General features: G+C 39.6%; 1 protein-coding gene across 1 annotated transcript in view; it reads left to right on the top strand.

The window, feature by feature from the left end:
• Window positions 1-20190, top strand: part of SLC15A4 (solute carrier family 15 member 4) — a 58512-nt gene extending 38322 nt beyond the window's left edge. Inside the window, exons 6-8 of the mRNA XM_032791203.2 lie at window positions 2984-3139; window positions 12926-13084; window positions 18609-20190. Coding sequence (XP_032647094.1) covers window positions 2984-3139; window positions 12926-13084; window positions 18609-18757 — 464 coding nt within the window. The 3' untranslated portion in view covers window positions 18758-20190. The remainder of the gene's footprint in view (window positions 1-2983; window positions 3140-12925; window positions 13085-18608) is intronic.
• The last annotated feature ends 2028 nt before the right edge of the window (window positions 20191-22218 follow it).

Here is a 22218-nt window from a genome sequence, read left to right as displayed (position 1 = left end):
AGGGTTTGCATTTTTTTCTTTCTCTTAAATTGTGGTGCCTCACAGTGGGGGAAGTTCCCTTCTCTCTGAGGACTGGTCTACACCTAAAACTTAGGTTGACCTAGCTACATTGCTATGGGATGTAGAAAATTGAAACACCTGAGGTCAGGTCTACACTACAACCTTACATTCATATAAATACGTCGCTCAGAGGTGTGAAAAATCCCTGAGTGATGTAGTTATACTGACCTAACCCCAGCAGAAACAGTGCTTCTCCCGTCCATATAACTGCTGCCTCTTGGGGTGGTGGATTAACTACATCAAGAAGTTCTCCTGTCAGCATAGTAGCATCTTCACTAAAGTGCTGCACCAGTGCAGCTTTAAGTGTAGTCCTGGTCTGCACTAAAAAAATTAGGTTGGCATAACTACATTGCTCAGGAGCATGAAAAATCCACACCTCTGAGCGGCGTAGTGAAGCCAAGCTAAGGGCTTGTCTGTACTTACAGCACCACTGTAGTGCTTAGTGAAGATACTGCCTGTGTCTATGGGAGAAGCCCTTCCGTTGACATAGCACCATCTACAGCAGGGGTTACATTGGTATGACTGCACCGCTCAGGGGTGGTGGTTTTCCATATCCCTGCATGATGTAGTTATACCAACATACATTTGTAGTGTAGACAGGGCTAAGTCCGTGTGTAGACAGCACTAGGATGGAAGAATTCTTCTGTCGACCTAGCTGCGCTGCTGTAATGCTTAAACATAAACAAGCTTGTCATTAAGCCAACCTCAGCACTAGGTCAATGGAAGAAAGGTGGATTTACTACAGCAGCATGGCTGCAGCTGTTGTAGACATACCCTGTGATCCAGGACGGGGGTGGGGTTCTTTTCAGTTTCAAGTGAATGTAATGGCTTCCCATTAACTCTAATGGTCGTCCATTGTCTTTTTCTGGCTGGACAATGGGTGGGTACTTGAAGTTTAGTTTTGTGTGAACAACTGGCTTGGAAGGAGCTTTTCTTTGCTGAGAGAGGTAGTTGAAATTGTAGTACTGCTCATGAGCATATTATTCAATATATGTTCATAACCACAGTCTGCATACATATCTTGTGATGACCATCAAGGTCAGAATATTACAACCTTTCATTAAAGATCTTACTTGACATTTTTCTACACAATAACATTGCGTACAACTGGTTGATCCATTTGAGGTTTGCACCCCTATTCTCTCGTTTGGGTATCTGGACCCTGGTTGTTACAGGGAAAAGTATATTTTGAAATGTGTTCAGGGAGGTAGTTGCACCACAAGATATAACTGGAAGAGTTTCAGGATTAATCGTATCCATTTTCCCCCACCTGCTGTTTCAATATAACAGACTATAAAACAGTTAGGAGCTTTCTTTTCTGCAATTGATTCTTAACTAACATTAATGGTTAATCTTGTGCTCTGATACAGGAAGCTTTCCACCTTTCTCAAGAGCACATTACAGACCGCTTATTGCACATATAAGCATGCTTGAACCTTTTGGCTCACTCCCAGAGCTAGAGCCCCAGCACAGCTATTGCACAGCAGTGAATTACAAAATTCTTTAGTATGAAACTGTAAGCATCGCCATTCTAGAATCCCTCTACTCAGTTTTGACACCACATTCAGACTTTCAAAACAAGAGCAGAGTTTTTTGTTTTGTCGCCCCCCGCAAAAGCTTGGGCTGATGTCGTATACATGATTTATCTTATCAGGGACTCAGCATTATGGCACCTGTCTGGGTAGTGCATCCACTGCTTTTTATCTAGATCAGATAAAAGTGAGGAAATTGATTACTATACTTAGTCATTTTAAGCACACTGTACCAGCAGTGCCTTATACATGGTATGCTGCAGATGTATGAAATCTTTATTATTATTCCATTGTTTTGTTTTTTGGGTATAAGGTCAGATCTTGATCTTCTAACCTAAACAGGGCTGATCCTTATCTGCACGCGGATGGAGACCTGCCTGTACAACCTGAGTACTTCAGGAAAGTAGTGTTAATGATGCAATAGGTCCTGCTCTTCCCTTTGAAATAGCAATGAGCTGGTGTACCAAATTGGTTGGGCTGTGGGCTCAGTGGTATCTGGAAGTATTTGGAAGTGTATTCTTTTGGGTGAGGCATAAAATAGAAGCCCTGGTCACTTGTGGTTATTAAAGATCCCAAGGATTCTTTGTAGCAGTGTGCCTAATTTCAGTCTGGCTAAACTGTAAGCTAACTGCTGAAATCTGTCCTACAATTTCATTGGGCTAAGATATACTTTCTGCTCTAAAGTGTCCTATTGCATTGATGAGCACTGTTTAAACTATTGTTGCATTTCACACTCTGCATGACACTGAAATGCAGACACCAATGTGATTTCTATGTACAGTATAACTTGTAAAGCAGCTTGTAAACAGCTTTGGAATTCTCTGTGATGAAAAGTGCTATGTAAATGTAAGTGATCAACAGTAAACCATTATGAATATGGTAAACAACATTGATGTAGCACTGGTGACCATTTTTAAAAAGTAATATAGTCACTGATGTATACTTTCATGCTTGCAGATGCAATAATTCAACTTTGCAAAGGAGGAGTTTGCGGAAGTGAGATTGCCTTTTAAAAAAAAAGAAACTTACGTTTGTATTAGAAGGCTCTGTGAAATGGGGTAAAGATTTGTGTAATTATAGTTGATAAATGGGGTGAAATGGGCTTTACCTGAAATGGGGTAAAGATTTGTGTAATTATAGTTGATAAATAAGAATAGAATAACTCTAATCCTGTGGTGGAGAAACTGGATTTTCTGAAATAGTCTACTTTTGCTATTACTATGTAATGCTTGATATGTGAATATTACGAAGTACTTATTCCTGGTACCTAGGCTTTTGTTGCATTGTTCAGGTAATCATGTTATGCAGTAATTTGATCCTAATTTAGTCCTAGGAATGAAGAAATAGCTTTTGCATTTCAGGATTATCTTTTCGTTTTCTTTCTGTTTTAGGAATTTTGGAAGGCAACAGGCTGAGTATTGTAAAGGTTAAAACAATTAATCAGACAATTGGAAATGTTACATATTATGCTGCTGATTTGCCAATATGGTGGCAGATTCCTCAATATGTACTGATTGGATTCAGTGAAATATTTGCAAGCATAGCAGGTAAGTTTTTTTTGTTTTTTGTTTTGTTTTTGTTTTTTTAAAATCACAACTTTTTTTTGTCTGTCTCTGATCATTTTCCTAATACATTATAATTATAACATAAAAAGATACATAGTAATTTTTTAGGGAAGGGAACTAAATTCTTATAGGTTATGCTGGGTCTAAAGATTAACAGGCTGCTTTTAATTGTTTTGACACAGAATCAGAGAATTGGAAGGGACTTTGAGAGGTCATCTAGTTTAGTCCCCTGCACTCATGGCAGGACTAATTATCTAGACCATTCCTGACAGGTGTTTGTCTAACCTGCTCTTAAAAATCTACAATGATGGAGATCCATGACCTCCCTAGGCAATTTATTCCAGTGCTTAACTGCCCTGACAGTTAGGAAGTTTTTCCTAATGGCCAATCTGTACCTCCCTTGTTGCAATTAAGCCCATTGCTTCTTGTCCTAGCCTCAGAGGTTAAGAAAAACAATTTTTCTTCCTCCTCTTTGTAACAATCTTTTACATACTTGAAAACTGTTATCATGTCCCCTCTCAGCCTTCTCTTTCCTAGACTAAACACGCTCCATTTTTTTCCAATCTTCCCTCATAGGTCATGTTTTCTAGACCTTTAATCATTTTTGTTGGCTCTTCTCTGGACCCTCTCTCCAGTTTGTCCACATCGTTCTCGAAATGTGGTGCCCAAAACTCCAGTTGAGACCTGAGTAGAGCAGAAGAATTACTTCTCGTGTCTTGCTTACAGTACTCCTGCCAGTACATCCCGGAGTGATTGCTTCCCCCACTCCCCCCCAACAGTGTTACACTGTTGACTCCTATATTTAGCTTGTGGTCCACTATGACCCCGAGATCACTTTCTGCAGTACTCCTTCCTAGGAGTTATTTCCCATTTTGTATGTGTGCAACTGATTGTTCCTTCCTAAGTGGAGTACTTTGCATTTGTCCTCATTGAATTTCATCCTGTTTACTTTAGACCATTTCTCGAGTTTGTCCAGATCATTTTCAATTTTAATCTTATCCCCCAAAGCACTTGCAACCCCTCCCAGCTTGGTATCATCCACAAACTTTATAACATGTACCAGTTAGATGAAATGACCGTTGTGGTGATTAATGCACATTAGGATGTATATGTTAATACTTTAGAGGAATAAGAGAAGTTTATTTAATCTCAAATACATCAGGTAATATAATGGCAGCTTGTTGATTAAGAACTTAAATGTGCAATTTAGAAATGGACATGAAATAATGAAGGTAACTAGCTGAGGGTTTAAAACGTGTGTGTCTGTGTCTCTCTCACACACACACACACACACACACACACACACACACACACACACACACACACACACACACACACACCCACACACACACACACACACAACACTTATTGTTATGTACATAAAAATGTTTGTTTAGAATGCAAGATCCAAAATTTCTGAAATACAGATGAGAGAACAGTGGGCATCCTGGTAAAGATCATGGATTAACTGTACTTTCCTATGACCAAAGGTGGTAGTTCTTTTTCCAGCCTTTCTTAAAGATTAATGAGGGAGGTAGTATGACGCAAAGGATGCATCCTTGACAATGTGAACCACTAGCAGCAGCAACAGGTGAAATCCAAAATGATCTATAGTTGAGTGTGATCCCAACCAGCAAATATCCATGTTTGAAGCTTGGAAGTGGTGGATGCCAGGTCAGAATCTCACTAGAAGTTTTCTCTTGTTGCTGTTTGCTGTCTAGATATTACAAAAGATGAACCTATACTTAATCCTGTAGCTTTACTGAGACAAGGTGAGTTTTGCCAGGGTATGAACTACAAGATGGGCCATAAACAGTCAAGGTCTTTATTAGGCTTCTGCACAGCCACAGGCTCTTTGACACTAATCCAGGTTATTATCCCCATTGATCATAAGAATAGCTTGGGAAAACTCTGCTTTTAGCAGATGTTCAAAGATAGCGAACACGTTTACCATTCTTTATAAACGTATTCAACTACCAGGCAGGTGCAGGGAAGGAGAAAATGCATTTTCCGATGATGATGATGTATCTATAGTAGAAAAGCTGATTTCCTCCCCCTGACCCTCCAAGTGCATTTCAGATGTTGTGGCTCCATGTACGTATCAGACGCATTGTTTGGATCCTAGCTTCAGGAATTGATGCACTGTTCTACCTTTAATGTGGAGAGGTAATTATTAAAAACAAATGTATTTAAAATTAAAACAGCAGATCCCCAGCCATTGTGGCTGATAGCAGAGCCCAGGCTGCCCATTCTGAGATTTATCTAAGTTTGTTTTGGCTATTTGATCTAGTCCTAGTCCCAATTAGATCACTAATTGGAGTTCCATTTGTTTTAGCAAAAAGCACTTCAAAGAATACCTAGATTACATCTGTCTCCCAATACCAAAGAGATCCGTCTCATGAGGCAGTCTTTGTTTGTTTTTTGTGGTTTTGGTTTTGCAAGATGGTATTTTCCCAAGTAAAATGAACTTGATTTCTTCTTTTGCCCACATAACCGTGCCACACAGCTCAGCACCCCTTGCAGTCTCTGATCCACAGGTGCCACTCTTTTTTCTGCGCTGGTGGTGCTCCAGTCCCGCTCCAACACTGCCCGCCCCAGGCCGTCTCCGCCCCAGCCGTCTCCTCCCAGTGTGCCACATTCCCCCTCCCCCCGCCCTCCCAGGCTTGCCCGTGAAACAGCTGTTTCATGGCACAAGCCTGGGGGTGGGGCAGGGGGAGAATAGGGAGGAGGCAGAGGTGGGGGTAGGCTGTGGGGGGGGGGCGGAGGTGGGCCATGGAGCTCACCCACCAATTTTTCCCTGTGGGTGCTCCAGCCAGGAATTGGCGCCTGTGCTCTGGTCAAGAAAAGCCAAGGGGTAGGCTAGCCTCAAGATGACAACATGGTTTGGGAAAGCTCACATGGCTTGCTAGTGCAGCAGTTAATCTTTTGCTTTCTGAGTGTGAAACTTACCATGAGAACTTAAAACAAATGTCGCCTATTGTTAATTTACCATAACATTGGAATTGAAAAATGAATGCTTTTAGCCCTCTGGCGCACGATAAAAACAAACATTTTTGATCAATCATTCTGGATTGAAAAAGAATCTTTCAGGATCACTACCTTGGCTTGGTATGCAAATTGCTGGTTTGTTCTTAAAGCAGGGCTGATGGTTAGTGTGGCTATGCCAGTCAGGAGGCATTGATCTACAAGTCAACAAGGTCAGAGGACACAGTATTCTGCTTACTGTTAAGTAGCTCTAGTAAAAAGCTTTAAGGAATCTGCTGGAAATGATTTTCAAGACCTACTTTTGTCTCTAGAATTGTCCTACAGGCATATTTTTATTTAGTATTTCATGTGGTAAGTACTAAGTAAACTGAAGCACTACTCAAACCAGATCTTCCTGGAACTGAATCACAAGTCTCTGTAAATCTCTTGGATGCCATCCTTGTGTTATGTAGTGGACAGCACTGTGAGATCATATTGATTTTAGGCTGAAGCTGAAGTGGGAGGAGAGTGTGAATGAGACTATAAAAGCTTATTTTCTGGTCTGTTTCACACATTTTAGGGTTCATTAGCACAAAAAAAAAAAAGCACAGACCATTTATCTGTTGCTGCTGTTTTGTATGTGACATGGCTTGCATTGGTTTCTTCTTATAATTAAACAATAAATACATTACTGTTGTGATTCTTTCAATAAACTTCTGTTTACTATTTGGAGCTTGTGAACAATATTCAGTTAATAACACTAGCGACCTATTGCAATTAGATCTATAGATAGGTATTTTAATACACTATGAACATTGTACAGCTAGCTAGTCCTAAAGCGAGATCGCTCCCTCAGTGACCTTACTCCAGTTAAGTCACATGGAGCTTTTGCTTAGAGCCATAACATAAAATGATATATTAACAACCATGGTAATTCAGTATCTTAATTTATACAGATGATTAAAGCTTAACATTGAACTTAGTTTCTTCCCCTTAGCACAGGGGTTCCTAACTTTGGTTCCATACAGCAAAGTTTAAGAAAAACCAATTTCCCCCTCCCCCATAGTTTAGTGTGACAACACAACTGAAAATTGCATACTTTGGAAGAATACAAGTAATAGTTAAAGGGCTTTGATCGGTATATAGATCTGAGTATTTGTATCAGAAGTACCAATATTATTTCATAAAGCACCTTTTGTGTTCAGAAAATACAGATCAGAGCAGCTAAAATAACACTGCCCAAATGCTTTTGGAAACCATAACGCCAACTGACACTGCAACTCTTCCCCAGTTTTCAGAGGCCGTGGGAAGAAGTGACAGGGTTCATGGATGCTGGGCTCAGAGGTAGGGAGCAGGCCCCCCCGCTCCCTGTAGCGGAGGTGGGCAGGAGCAGTGGGGTTCCTGGGCAGTGAGGCAGAGTATGGTACTTACTGGTTCAGCAGCTCTGTGAGCTGTGTGTAGGTCCAATCCAGCAGGAAGTCGATTGGTTACACTCCAGCTGCACTGGTGCACTGCAGAAGTCAGCACATCATCCAAAGCAGGAACTGTGCAAGACCCTGGCTCTCCCTGGCACCTGACGTGACCAGGCACAGGCGCCCTGTGGCACCAAGGATCAGGGAGGAAGGTGATTCCAGGAGCTGCGGCAGAGCTCAGAGCCCACTTTGCACAGGGGCTGCTGTTGTGATGTGGGTGCAGAACTGGAAGTTAACAGCTGCAGCTGATCAGAAAGAGAGCCCTCCTGGTCATCCTAATTTACCCAGCCCCACTGCCTAAAGGTGAGCAGCAGATCAGTAGTGAATGGAGGGGAGCCCTCAGAATATGATGGGAATGAGATGGGGACCTGTGGGAATGGAGAGGAGCCTTTCTGATACTGCATAGGCTACTTCAACCAAAGAGAGCACAGGGGAGATATGGGGGTGGCCAGGGGAAGATGGGGAAGCAGGAGAGCCCCTGCATTGCTGTGGGTATAACCAAGCTGAGGGGCAGAGCACTGGGTGAATCTGCTTTCCCTAGTGTCCACCCCTCCCTGGCCAGTGCCTACACCAAGTGGAGCTCTGAATCCACTCTGGCAGCACTATACCCTGGTCAAAAGACAGGCAGCTGACACTTTCCTGGCTCATGGCTGTGCCTTCTCAGGGAGTCTGAGAACCTCTGCCTTTAGATGATTCCCTCAGATAGGATTTCCCATTATGGGACAAGATGGTTTTCAGAGGCTGCTACTCCTTTTGTCGCACTTGACTAAATGAATGTTAGAATCAGAACATGTGGCTCATGCTATCCCCAGTTTCCATAAAGTCTGTTTCCCTTCAGGTCAATAGCGGAGAGCCTTTAGCTCATCAGCCCTTTGCTTCCATCTGTCCTGCTATGGTACACCAGTACTAGGAAATGGTTAGACTCTCTGAGCGGGCTGGGTTTTGGTGCAAAAGGAGAACATAAGAATGGCTATACTGTGTCATACCAATGGGCCATCTAGCCCGGTATCCAGTCTTCCGACAGTGGCCAATGCCAGGTGCCCCAGAGGGAACGAACAGAACAGGTAATCATCAAGTGAACCATTCCCTGTTGCCTATTCTCAGCTTCTGGCAAACAGAGGCTAGGGACATCATCCCTGCCCATCCTGGCTAATAGCCATTGATGGACCTATCTTCCATGAATTTTGCATGTGAAACAAGCAGCATGCATTTACATGAATGAGCACTAGATGTTGGGGTTTGTGATCACCTTTTACAATATGAAGGTGCATGAAACTATCTGAAGTCATCTAAAAGTCCACCATATTCAGATAGGTGTGGCATGGCCTCAGAGGCCATCTTGGCTGTAGTGAACTGGCTGTAATGAACTGACCAATGTTATGGCCTACTTGGTACTGATTTGTGTTCCCAGCCTGACTCTTTGGAATAGAAGGGATCAGCAGCTTTCATTTCATGCTTTTTCCATGTTTGTCATAGCCTTTAATTCTTTGTACCTCCTGCTACGTTCTCCTCTACTTCTGAGGCACTTGTCCTTTTACATGTTTTCCCCAACATTTGACTTCATTTTGCTCTTCATTACTTAGGAATGTAATAAACTGGCCTGCATAGCTGGTGCAAGCTTTTCTTTGTTGTTTTTCTGTCTGCTGGGAGGGTGTAATTTGCTGTCCGGACTAGCATTGTATTGGACTAGAAGAAATAAAATTTAGCACCTTTGGGGAATTAAGTAAGTAAAACACCAGGCTAGTAGTCTGTGGGGTCTGTTTCTGATCTTGCAGCAATAATATATAGGAGAGGTCACTTAACATCTTTGTCTCAACTGCTTGTAAAATGGGGAATGGTGCGACTTAAGGTGCTAGCTTAAGATGTGCTGTGGGAGTGCAGAGCAGATCCTTTGCAATAATCAGTGCTGCCCTTTATCATGTTAAGTTTTATTGTATGTGTAATAACATCCATAATATCTCCTGTTATCTTAGAATATTTTCCTATCCCCAGCTACTATAGACTGTTTCTATCACTTCAGAATAAGCAATTGGAATTCTTGCTTAAACAAGTCACTTTCTGAATGTCATCTCTGTTTTAATATCTTTCTCAACTACAGAGAGAGCTTAAAGCAGAGAATAAAGCAGTAGTTGCTTAGCAACATTAGGGGAATCGTGTTAACTCTAAATCTGAATTCATGTACGCAACTGACTTACCTTTTTCAAATATACAGGCGTTTCTTGTATTTGGTGCCTCCCTCTTTGAGATGTCGTCTTTCTCTTTTAACTATCAGCATTATTACATAGTTTTGTAAAAGTTCCCAAACAAAATGTAACATATCTTCAATGTATTTGTCAAAGGATCAGTGGTTTAAAAAAAGAGTGATAAATTCTTCTGTTGAGTTCTAGATTCCAGGTTGTTTGTACTATTTGATTTAATAGACAGTACTTTTAAGTACTGTCCTTTTCTCGTGCAATTATACTGCTGTTCTTTTGCACTTGTTGCAGCTCTAATAATGGTTTTATAACTTGAGCATTGCCCTGCTAAACACAGGATTGTGAGTTCAATCCTTGAGGGGGCCATTTAGGGAACTGGGGTAAAAATCTGTCTAGGGATTCGTCCTGCTTTGAGCAGAGGGTTGGACTAGATGACCTCCTGAGGTCCCTTCCAACCCTGATATTCTATGTGAAGACCTGTATAGCCAATTTTTTTTTTTTGGTTGGCGGGGGCAATATAAATGTGCCTGTGGGAACTGGGGAGTTCATGCACATCTTAATTGTTCTTTATATTACCTTTTTCCTTCCATTTGGTTTACAAAGCTTTGTTTCAATCTTCTGATCATTATCTAAATTAAATGACTGGTAATAAGAAGGTGCCTTAAGATTGAATGGAAAATACTTCAAGAAAAACGTGATTTTATTTAAAATTTGGGTGTATCCGTAGTGCTATGAAACTCAGTTTTAAAAAAGTGAAATGTTAATGGTTACAATACTGTGATTTGAAAGCACTTTGTTCAAAAAACAACTGAATATGTTAAAACCTGAAACATAAGTTTGTTTTTGTTTACAGTAAAGCTGAGCATAATTTTATTAAACCATATTAGTTTCACTTCAGGTACCTTTAAAAAGATGACACACATTGAATTAATCTTTTGTATTTCCTGCAGTCCTCTTAAAGCACCCTCATTTAGCTGACAATCGTAATCTCACATGACACCACCAACTAGAGGGTTTAATTTCAAAACTGCTTATTTGAGGTAGCATGAAATTGCTATCAATGGCTGCCAGCAGGCAGTAATATCACTGAAGGCAAAGAAATGATTTTATGTTCTTTAAGCCAGATTAAATATTCGGGTGACTAGGAACATTATTCAAGTTTGGAAGCATGATTTTTTTTAATTACAGAAGTATGTAGTATTACATTCACCCCAAAGGTATCGCTCAAGTCTAATGCTTTTGTGAAGGAACTAAGGAAAAAAAAAAATCAGTCTGGAGTTCTTTCACTCAGTGTACTTCAGTTGGAGTTGTGTGACTAGTATCCAGTGTGGTCACCAGATTGAATCTCAGATAGTCTGGAAACTTTTCTGACAGCTGGGTTTATTTAGTGCAAGGTTACAGTTTTGTTTAAGATGAACAGACTGCTGCATTTTTAATAAGAAATGATTTCAAATGTAATATTAGTGGCAAAGCATCCCAATACATAGGGTTTGGACAATTTTTTAACTTTAGTGTTTTGTTGTATTAAACAGAAGCTTGTTTCTCCCAAAAACATACTGTTGGCATCCATACATCTATAAGGATAGTGAGCCTCACATTCTGGGTTTACCTTTATTGGAGCCTCCCGTCTGACATCTGAAAAAGGGCTCTTCAACACTCTTCAATCCATAGAGATGTCACTTGGCAGCATTCAAGTGCTCTCCGCTTCAAGGGAGAACAATGTGGTGGTTCAGACACGGTTTCTCACATGGCACTACAGATCAATAAGGGAGAACATGTAGTTCTGATGCACTTCCTTGTCTGAACAGAACTGCACCCTCAGGCCCTGACTAATTGACCCATCTAGCTTGAAGTCTTAAGCCTTTCCCCTTAAAGGAAAACACCATTGTGTGCCTATCAAGGACTGTGTATGGATGAGTAGTGATAGTCAAGCAGATTTAAAGAAATACTTGCAGTTTCAACATTATGTGAACAGAGGATGGCTCTGAGCTTTCTTCATGGGCGCAGCCATGCCTCTGCAAAGAAGCATAAAGGAGATATGGAGAGTCTTGCCTATTAATTTCAGGAAGAGGCAGACTACTTTGACTTAAGTCTCCCATCCCTTGCCCTTGCTTGGAGACAATACCTTGGCTGTGATTCTGCAAAAAATTGTCCTTGCTTTTATGCCCTGTGAGTAGTCCCATTGACCTCAGTAGAATTCTGACTATGTAAAGTTAAGCATGTGCGTAAGTGTTGTGGGATCAGGCCTATAACAGCATATCATGTTGGGGCACTGGGGCTGCAGATTAGTCTGATATGCAGATTCTAGGTCCCATCTGCCCACAGTAAAGTTAAATAGTTAACTATGTTGGAAGGAGGGGAAATTTTTAAAAAAACTATTGAGACTTACCCTAAGTGTTGCAAATTGAGAGAAATAAATGTCCATGTGGGATGTAGGATTTGCCTCAGTCAAAACATGACTTTCCAAAACATGGTCTAGCCAAGAAGACCATATGGGAGTCAAGATAGCTGGCTTTTGTTGTGAAAATTTTTAAAGTAGTTTTCATATCTCGATCATATTGTAGTCACCTTCTATCAATGCTCAAACATGGCCTTTTAAAAACTGTTCTAAAACAGACTAGCCAAACCATGATTAAAAAGAGTTTTTTTGGCTGGAAGGTATCCTAGCTGTTTAACTCGCTTTGGATAAGGTTGAAAGCCAAGTATAATGTAAACTCCCTAGATGGTATGTTGATTCTGGTATACAGTGAGACTTGACTGATATCACTTGACACGAGATTTCTGAGAGAACTTTTTTACTAAAAGGTTGTACACTTCCTAAAAGAACAATAGGAGACTGGTGCAGCACATTAAATACTTTGATTTTTATATAAGTTCAGGATTTAATGCAAATATAAAACATTGATAACCTTGACTAAGACTTTCAGAGCAGTCTAAGGGAGTTAGATACTCATTGGAAATCAATGGGAGTGGGTACATAAATCCCTTAGTGTCCTCTGAAAATCCAAGTTCTTGTTTTTAACCTTGTACAAATGTATTTTCAGTGTTCATGGATATTTGTCATTAGCAGGCACATTGAGCTGGTAACCAAGCACATTAATTTTTTACAGATTAATACCTTTTTTCTTTGAATACAGGCCTAGAATTTGCATATTCAGCTGCTCCCAAATCCATGCAGAGTGCCATTATGGGACTGTTCTTTTTCTTTTCTGGAATTGGGTCATTTGTTGGCTCAGGACTGCTGGCGTTGGTGTCTATTAACGCAATTGGCTGGATGAGTAATCATACAGATTTTGGTAAGTAATCCTCAATGTATTGGAGGATGATGAAAAATAATGATTTCTGATTAAGCATTTTACTTCAAGAGTGGGAACTTCCTTAGCTTAGAATTGTAACACTTTGAATTTGTAAACCCTCTTAATATGGCAAAGACATAATTTCATCTTGCATATTGCTACAATTGGAGCTGAGATACTGTCTTAAATGGATACATTAGAAATGCATATGTTGTAAAGTGGACTTTATAAAAGAGCTGATTCTGTTAATTGCTCAGCTGTGTTACTATTTTTGCTCATCAGAAGATATTTGTACATTTAAGAATATTTTAGCTGGAATGTCTAGATTAGTAGAAACAGTTGAAGAAAGTTTTTTGCTGTCTCTTAATTTTTAAATTACACAAATTTTCAGTGAAAATAATAAAACATATTTTTGACTACAGAGTGCTGATTATTTGCAACTCATGTTTCAGGGTACTTTGTGGCAATTATCATACAAGAGTTAAATTTGCATTGCTACCTAGCAATCAGTTTATCTTATAGTCCAACCTAAGCCATACGTTTCACTGTCAGTTGAAATTAAACAATATCATTGGCACCAGTAGGTGGCACCTTGGGAATTTCATAAGATCATTTACAGACTTCAGTGGCTTGATTAGTTCCAGCAAGAAGAGTATGTGAAAGATTTAATAAATTAGGTTAACATTGATATGCAGGTACAGTTTTATGTACCCTCTACAAATTATGCCTAAAGTTAAACTTGGTGTTGAGTTTTTTTGCCCTTTCTGCTAGATCAGATGTGATGTAGGCTTTTTTAACAGTCTGTCTGGAAACTACATTTATGCCATAAGTTGGCATCTTTATTTTACAAGTTCCTTGTTTAAGCTTTTGGCCATCTGTTTTTAATCTTCACACAGAAGTCATCACGAATACAAAATTTTATTCCAAAAACAGAGGTCCCACATTTCATCTAGTTGTACAGCAGTAACAAGCATTTTGTTCTGACACACCCATAACTGTTGAATTTCTAAGGATGTGGGGTTTTTTGGTCATGGCTTTCACAGGAATAATCTTTGTAGAAAATATTTCTATAATTTAGCATCCTGAGATTTTTCAGATGATGTGAATGGGAAACTGTTTTTCCCCTGAGATTCCTGAGCTGCCTGGGAAACCCCGTATGCCATATTGTAGTCATGTCGGTCCCAAGACATTAGAGAGACAAGGTGGGTGAGGTCCAATAAAAGATATTACCTCACTCACCTTCTCTCTCTTGCTAAACCCTAGGCAGCGTAAGAGACTAGTAGAGCAACGATTGAACAACACAGGACCAGACCAGCAAATTCTCAGTGAGAGACTTAGTTTCTCTGGGGTTGATGTTTGTTCATCCTGAAGATAAAGACTTTAAAACCAATTGTTAATATTGGACAAGATTTATTCTGCCATGGCAACTTTGGTGATCAACTCTGTCCATTCTTACAGCATACATATAATTCAAGAGATGTGCACTGAATATGGAGGCAGTTACTAGTTATAAAATGTTTGTCATTCTTGACATTTTTAATTAGACATTTTTGCCCCCTTTTCTAGCATGATCCATCCCATCTTGTTTTCCTTAGGCTATGATAAAACAGTCCCAGAAAAGGTAGCACTCCCATCTAAAAATATAGATTGGCTCAAATACTTCCTGGGTTATTAAGAACAAAAGGTGTTGCCTCAGGTGGCTCCTTTGGTCACCTGTGTAGAGTAAGCTGGGGATGCTCAGTCTGCTTCCCAATGGACAGCTGTTACCAGGGAATTACCAGAAATCCCTATCTATTTTGGCCCTAAACGGCAGCTGTGGAGCTCTTATCTCCCCTTACGTTCCCAAAGTTTGTACCTTGCATTCGGGGGTTGAGGCCTACCAGTGGGGTGGCTTTGGTTTGTAGTATCATGTGTTGCTGCTACATGGACTGTTACTCCAGTGAATAAATAGGGCTTCATTGTTTTTTAGTGCTATCGAGTACTTTTCAAAGTGTTAAATTCACTGTTTTATTTTAAAAATGTTTTAGCAAATGTATCAAATTTTAAATTAGTAAGACCTAGTAAGGTTTTCAGGGTTCCTGCCCATCAGTTGTGAGACTGAAGCTTTGTTGTGAATGAAGTGTGTGTGAATTTTTCATTAGATATTCTACAACTATAAATTTTTAAAGAAATGCAGTATAAACTAATGGCATTAAATGTTCTCCCACGTGTTCTCTCACTACTTTCCATTGATAGCAGTAGAGCACACTGTCTGCTGGCACTTAAGCATTGATTGCTACATTGAAATGATTACATTATTTCTGTGATAACTCCATGAAATCTTGATTTTTAACATCCTGTCCCACAAAGGAAAATTACTACTTCTGCTCTTCAGATGGAGTTTTGAAAGTATATTGTATTTTAAATGTCAAGAGAAGACTGCTTTTGTCTTTATTGCTTTTTTATTATAAATTCATTTAATTAGATCTTGCGTTTCAATAATTACAATAACTTAATCTCAACACGTGTGTACGCTGCATTCAAAGCTTGTAAGGATTGATGTGTGCGTCTCTATTTCTTGCTTCCCCCTTTTGCTTTTAATAGTCATAATGGTCCAATTTGGCTGTAGCTTGTGGCATGTTGGAAGCAAGCCATAGTGTGTTCTTGAAAATTCAGCAATATTAGGAGCTTATTTCTTAATAGAAGGATAATGTTTTACCAATGAGTTTTCTTAATTTAGAAGCATTTAATGTGCCACAAATCACTAGCTTAAAACAACTTTGAGGAAATGTCAGAGGTGAATTGAACCAGAAAGAAGTTCCACATAGCTGGATGGATTCCTAACTTTGCTCTGAGAGAGTTGAAAGAGAATTGCAGTAATGGCTTGATGTGAATAATGCTGTTGAATTTTTCATGATGAATTTTTGTAACTTTATTTCCCCATTCGGCTGAGCAGGGAGGGGAAATGGAGGCCTTCAGACACACAGGCACCATTAACATTGAACAAAGCTAAGAGGATGTCTAAAGAAATGGTAGTATATGAACTTCAGAATTCTGTTTATGCCTCATCCAATTCAGTGATGTTGTAAAACATATATGTTTTTACCCTAAAGCTTTACAGTTCACTCTATTCTAGGAGATGGTTAAAATTAGACCATTTTACCATCTTCGTTGCATAAACTTCTATTTTCCACGAAACAGCTTAGGTAGTATTGGCTAAAAACTGTGGATAAATTTAATTAGAACACTGGATGGTTAAAGGGATAAAAAAAGAGAGTGATCCAGTGGACCTAGAAGAAAAAATCTGTCTTGTGGAGCAATGACAGTACAAACTTTTTGCTTTCACTGTTTGCTCTCTGTAAATATGTTAGCAAATAGGATTTCTGCCAGGATTGTTCATAGAATGCCTTTTTAGTGAATATTGGAGATTATTCAGAGAAGGCTAGCTTTGATCTTGTATTTAAAAGTTCACTTTGGAGACTTGATTCTCAGTTACATATCCAGTTGAGTTAGAAAAAGACACCATATGAGTGGTATCATCCAAAGCTCTGATCTCAAATATTGCACGTGTATAATGAACAGATTCTAAACAACTTACAGTTCAAGGGTTTGTCCACACTGGAAGTTCTGCAGCTGCAACTTTGTAGTGCCTAGTGAGGACACGAACTACACTGACGGGAGAGCCTCTCCCGTTAGCATAGGTCCACCACCTCCCCGAGAGGCAGAAGCTTTATCAATGGGAGAAGCCCTTCCATCGACATAGCGCTGTCTACGCACACCTGAACAATGTTGTTATACCAACATAAGTTGGTAGTGTAAACCAAGCCCAAGAATTAATTGTACAAATTTGTGGCAAGTGGATTAGAAAAAAATCAGATTTTTGACAATTCAGGTAGTAAAAGTGAAAAATCATCATTCATAAATCTTTCAGATCTACATTACATCTTGTGTGCAGAATTGCTAGGAAGTTGCTGTGAAAATGCCTCAGCAGGTTAAAAGAAATATACAAAAGCCAATGATGATGCTTTGAGTGAAGAATTAGAAGTGGAGGAAGTGCTGGGCAGTTGGAAATGTTCCTTACTCATTCCTTTGAATATACATTGGATTCGTTTTGGCCATATAGTTTTGCACATGTCTGTGAAATGAAATCTTCATTGATTTAAGTCATTTTCATATCAAAATGTTTTCTATATCAACATAATTCATTTAATTTTTTTTACTGATTTGTCTTTCTATTTAAGCAGTGAGCCATAAACCTGACCACTTGTTGATACAAATCTTGTTCTAACTCTCCTTGCAGGAGAGTAAGATTGTCCATTTACGTATTAAGCTCTGTTTCAGAGTGAGAGGGCATTGAGGAGAAAATACATTTTGGGGGTTCTGATTTAAAATGAAGAAACTATAGCCTGTAAATTAAAAGTGCATTAAGTTCCGAGGCTTTTGTCTTACTCTGATAGCAATCTTGAGAGAGCATATTTGGTTTGTAGCATTTCCAGCAGGGGAGTTGGTTTCCATTTTTAGCAAGGTAGCTCTTTTTCTTTATATTTAAAGAAAAAAAGCGGGGGAGGGGGGACACCTCTGTGTGCGGTCTCATTTATTTAAATTGGGAGAAGAGCAAAAATCTATTTAGATATGCATTTCGTAGTTTTTCAGGTAACCTGTTTTATCTGAAGTATGAGTGAGTCCACAAGGCATTGCATGGGTACATCACTTTTATAAACATTTCTGGTTAGCACTTACATTTCTCTCTCCCTTTTAGGAGTTTATTAAATGAATTCAGGTTCTGCATTAGCTGAAAATCAATTATAAAAAAAGAGGCATCTTCACAGCTTTCCTGTCTCTGGGCTTGGCTACTCTCGAAACTCCAAAGCACTGCCGTGGGAGCGCTCCCGTGGCTGCGCTTTGAAGTGCGAGTGTGGTCGTGGCGCCAGCACTGGGAGAGAGCTCTCTCAGTGCTGCAGGTACTCCACCTCCCCGTGGGGATTAGCTTGCAGCGCTGGAGGCCGCTCCCAGCTCTGGGGCACTGTTTACACTGGCACTCTGCAGCGCTGTAACTTGCTGCGCATGGGGGTGTTTTTTCACACCCCTGAGTAAGAAAGTTGCAGCGCTGTAAAACGCCAGTGTAGCCAAGGCCTCTACTTTTTTTCAGGCTGCTAGTTCTTTTTAAAAAGAACTGTTTAGACCTAAGGGGCCTTGTGCTCCTGTCTGTACACATGTAATTCCTGTAACGTTAAGTGGGGTTGTGTGCAGTTATTGAGGAGAAATCATATTGTGTGGGCTAAAGGGGTCTGCTCTTCTCAAGGGCATTCCTGACTTTAAGAGGTACAAGCACAAAATACAAAGCACAGCTTGCAGGCTGTATATTTTCCTAGAACTGCAATTTATATTCTAGATAATGCCAAGAATTGAAATACTGGTTACATGATGGAAATACGATCTGGTTCTGGTTTTGTCGACACCTTTTGGAGAGAGAAATCTTTATTATAGAACTGAGCAGGATTGTATACTCCCTGTGTATTTACTTTTCCTCTCCAACTCTTTCTAGGTAACATTAATGGCTGCTTTTTAAACTATTACTTTTTCCTGCTGGCGGCTATTCAAGGAGCAACCCTCCTGCTTTTCCTTATTGTTTCTGTGAAATACGACCGTCAAAGATCAAGGACTAATGGAGTGACTGCCAATGGGAGGACCTGACAGTATCTGAAGTGGAAGAGCAGTTTATTAGACCAGCATGCAATAAATTAACTGGCAATGAACTGATAGTTTGCGAGATCTTAAACTGTTCTCCAATGAGACTCTTTCCTTAAACTTGCATGTTACATGAGTTCTCACCCCTGCCCCTTTCCCTGTAGGTAAGTGCCTTATGTTGGTGGGGCTCATATGCTCTGTTGTAGAGAGAATGCAGATCTTGGAAGTGCATTAACTCTAGGTATTGAAGGCGCTGTGCTCATGCTGGCATCTTGGGACGACTAAACATCTTTGGAAACTGAATCTAACTAGTCAAAACTAATAAGGCAACATTGTATAATGTGGCTCACTCCTAAGTGAAGAACTTTGTTCAATGAAGAAAGGTGGATCTTGGGTGGGTGGGGGAACACTTTTCAGCAGTCTTTATTATGTTGAAGGCACCTGTTTTTTCCACAAAATGCTGTATTTCCTTGAAGTTCTGGTTATAGTTCAAGAGGCTCAGTGAAATTAGTAAGAGATCTCCTCCTCTGAATTTTAAAAATTTGAGGAAACGAAATTCAACAGGTCAATTTTGGGACAATTGGAGGCAATCTAAACTTTATAGGTCTGAGTAGCCTGGATAAAAAGGGATGACTTGTATGCAATGGATCTTTCATTGCAAATAGGACAAATGTTTTAAGCCTACACTTCAGTATTTAATATAAAATGGGCTTGGGTGCATTTAGACAATACAGTAGGTTATTTTGTAGCTGCTATCATTTTTTATACATGTTAGACACTTTTGGGGACTGACCTGGTTTTACTCCAGGATTTTTTTCTTTATTTTATTTTTTTAAGGTCAGCGTTAGGTATATTAGGACATTAGGGAAACTTGTGTCCATTGAATAAGCAAGTCTTTTATCTAATGTTATCAGTTTCATTATCTCTATTGAAAGTTCCTTAAATATTTTCAAACGTCTGAAAAGAGACTGGAGACTGAATTTCAGTAGGCTTCTCAGTAGATGAATGTGTAATATCAATTGGAGGTCTCTTAGCCCTAATATCTTCAGTCCTGGTGTCTTTTATGTAATTCTTGCTAATGTGCTACAGGGCTAAAACCTTTCAGCAACACATTCCTGTTATAGAGTAAATGTAGTTTTTACTCTTTCAGCCTGTTCAATTTTAATTGCTTTACCCTATTGTATTTAATACTGCATATGCAAGGTGATATGGAAAGCAATACTTTGCAAGTGATTATAAAGAGAACAAACTGAAAAATCAATATTTTATTAAACAGTTGAATGTGTTTGAGCTTTTACAGTTTCCTTTGACTGCATTTAAAATGTTACAATATTTTTTGGTACATAGAATGTCCTTCTAATGAGTTTACAAAGCAAAATGAACTCTTGTGCTGTGACTTCTGACCCTTTGTTCCCAGGTGAATAAAATTACACTGCAGATCTCCAGTGTTCTTTGGTCTTTATTTCCTCAAATGCATCTTACAATCCTATTAATTGTGCCACCCAATGGAATGAGTCTGGGGGTAATTACATATATTTGTCGTCTTGGTATAAGACCCACAAGCTAGTGCTAAACCTGCTGGGTCTAAGTCCCTAAATACCTCCTGATCGTGGTGCAAGACTTGGACAGAACAGTGAAAATAAGAACTGCATCTCTTGTACGCAAAACTGTTAATATTCCCTATTGGTTATTGTAATTTCTATTCTATTTAGCTTTTAATACCCTATTTGTTGTACATCATCTTTAAAGCCAGTTTGGTCTGGTGAGATTAATGTGCTTGGCAAAGACTGGAGTAAGCTACAGAAGAATCATATGGCTATCTAAAAATCTATTTATCAAGCGATCTCCCTTTTTAAGATGACAGAACTCTGAGGAGATGAATCAGGAAGGTTTGATTCCATGTGAAGACTGCTTTGTATTTCTAAAGCATTTGTAATTGCAGAAAAGAACTTTGCTGTACCACCTAATTGTTACCCAGTTATACCAATAAATACTTCCATCATTTAGCTAATTTCTTGCAAGGCTGTTTTTAGAATTCTTTATAGATACCCATCTACATTGGAGGCTAAATCTCATTAGATTAACTCATTCTCAAAAGTCTGCTCCTTGATGATAAAACTGTTCCTGTTCCACACTTGTATAGGAAACTTATGTTGAGTAGGGAGTGTGTTAAGACCATATCTACACTAGGGAATTTGAAATGGCAGTGCTGCAAGGTACCGGATTCTTGCTACAGTAGGGCTACCACAGATTAAAGTCTTTGGGGTAGACTAGATTTTAATGTGGTTCAACTAGTTTAATCGCCCAAGTGGGTGGAGCCTTAATATGCATTCTTTTAATATACATGTTTTTCTCTTTGGAGGGCTGATAGTGTTTGCAGTGAATGTTCCTTTTGTTCTGTCTCTCTTTAGTTTTTCACTTCAGTCTCGGGTCTCCTGCGAGGAATACAACAGCCTCCACTCTTCAGTCACAGGGTGAAGGGAGAATCCCTGATGTAAACTCATACACTGGTGCAGTGTGCAGGCAGTTCAGTTTCCATAGGTTTCCTTGAATATCACTTCTGGTTTAGTCAGTTATTTATCTGGAGGTTTGGTTCTGGAACTGATTCAGGTGTCCTGTGTCACTCATCCTAATTACTTTGACTCAGCTGCTCAGAGCTTCTTTGTGCTTGGCTTATTCTAGCCAAATATAAAAGTATGCAATGACTTCAAGGTCACTTTTGAAGTGGAGATGAGGTCAGGGTGGAGAGGAAGGGAAATGAAGTCCATTATGGTTGAATAGGGAAATCTTTTGAAATGATTCAGGGCTGCTCCTCAATAACTTATAATATCAGTTAATCCTTGGTTCTCCCGTCTGTTGTTTCTTGTCTTTAGACTGTAAAGCTTTGGGCAAAGACCCATTGATAGTGTTTTCCAATGTTCCTGACTCACTTAGGGTATGTTTACACTGCAAAGAAACAATGGCGCCAAGCCTTTGTCATTTGACTTGGGCTCATGGGGCTCAAAATAGCAGTGTAGACATTCCTGCTCAAACTGCAACAGGGGCTCCAAGACCCTCCTCGCTCACCCAGTTTCAGAACCTGGGATCCATCCCAAGCGGGAATGCCTACACTGCTATTTTGAGCCCTACAAGCCTGAGTCACTTGACCTGAGTGCTGAGATTTGGCACCACAGTTTTTTTTTTTTTCTTTGAAATATAGACATACCCTTAGGCTTTTAAGTCATGTGGGTACTCTGCTTAGTACAATGAGGCCCTGATTAGGGATCTTTGGATGCTATCCTAATGTAAGCAATGGCATTGTAGCTATATTTTCTTGACTAGTTTCTTCTGTTCAGTGGTAGGGAGATACATTCTACACTGTAACAAGTAAACAGTCGATATCTGCCTGTATTGTAAGGCTGTACGGTTGCTCTAACACTCTTGAGAGGAGACTGAACATGCAATCAGTTGCATAATTTAATTTTTAT

The sequence above is a fragment of the Chelonoidis abingdonii genome, chromosome 22 (genome assembly GCF_003597395.2).
Source record: "Chelonoidis abingdonii isolate Lonesome George chromosome 22, CheloAbing_2.0, whole genome shotgun sequence".
Lineage (NCBI taxonomy): Eukaryota > Metazoa > Chordata > Testudines > Testudinidae > Chelonoidis > Chelonoidis abingdonii.
Note: the sequence above shows the minus strand (reverse complement) of the source record. Positions and strands in the feature narration are given on the sequence as shown.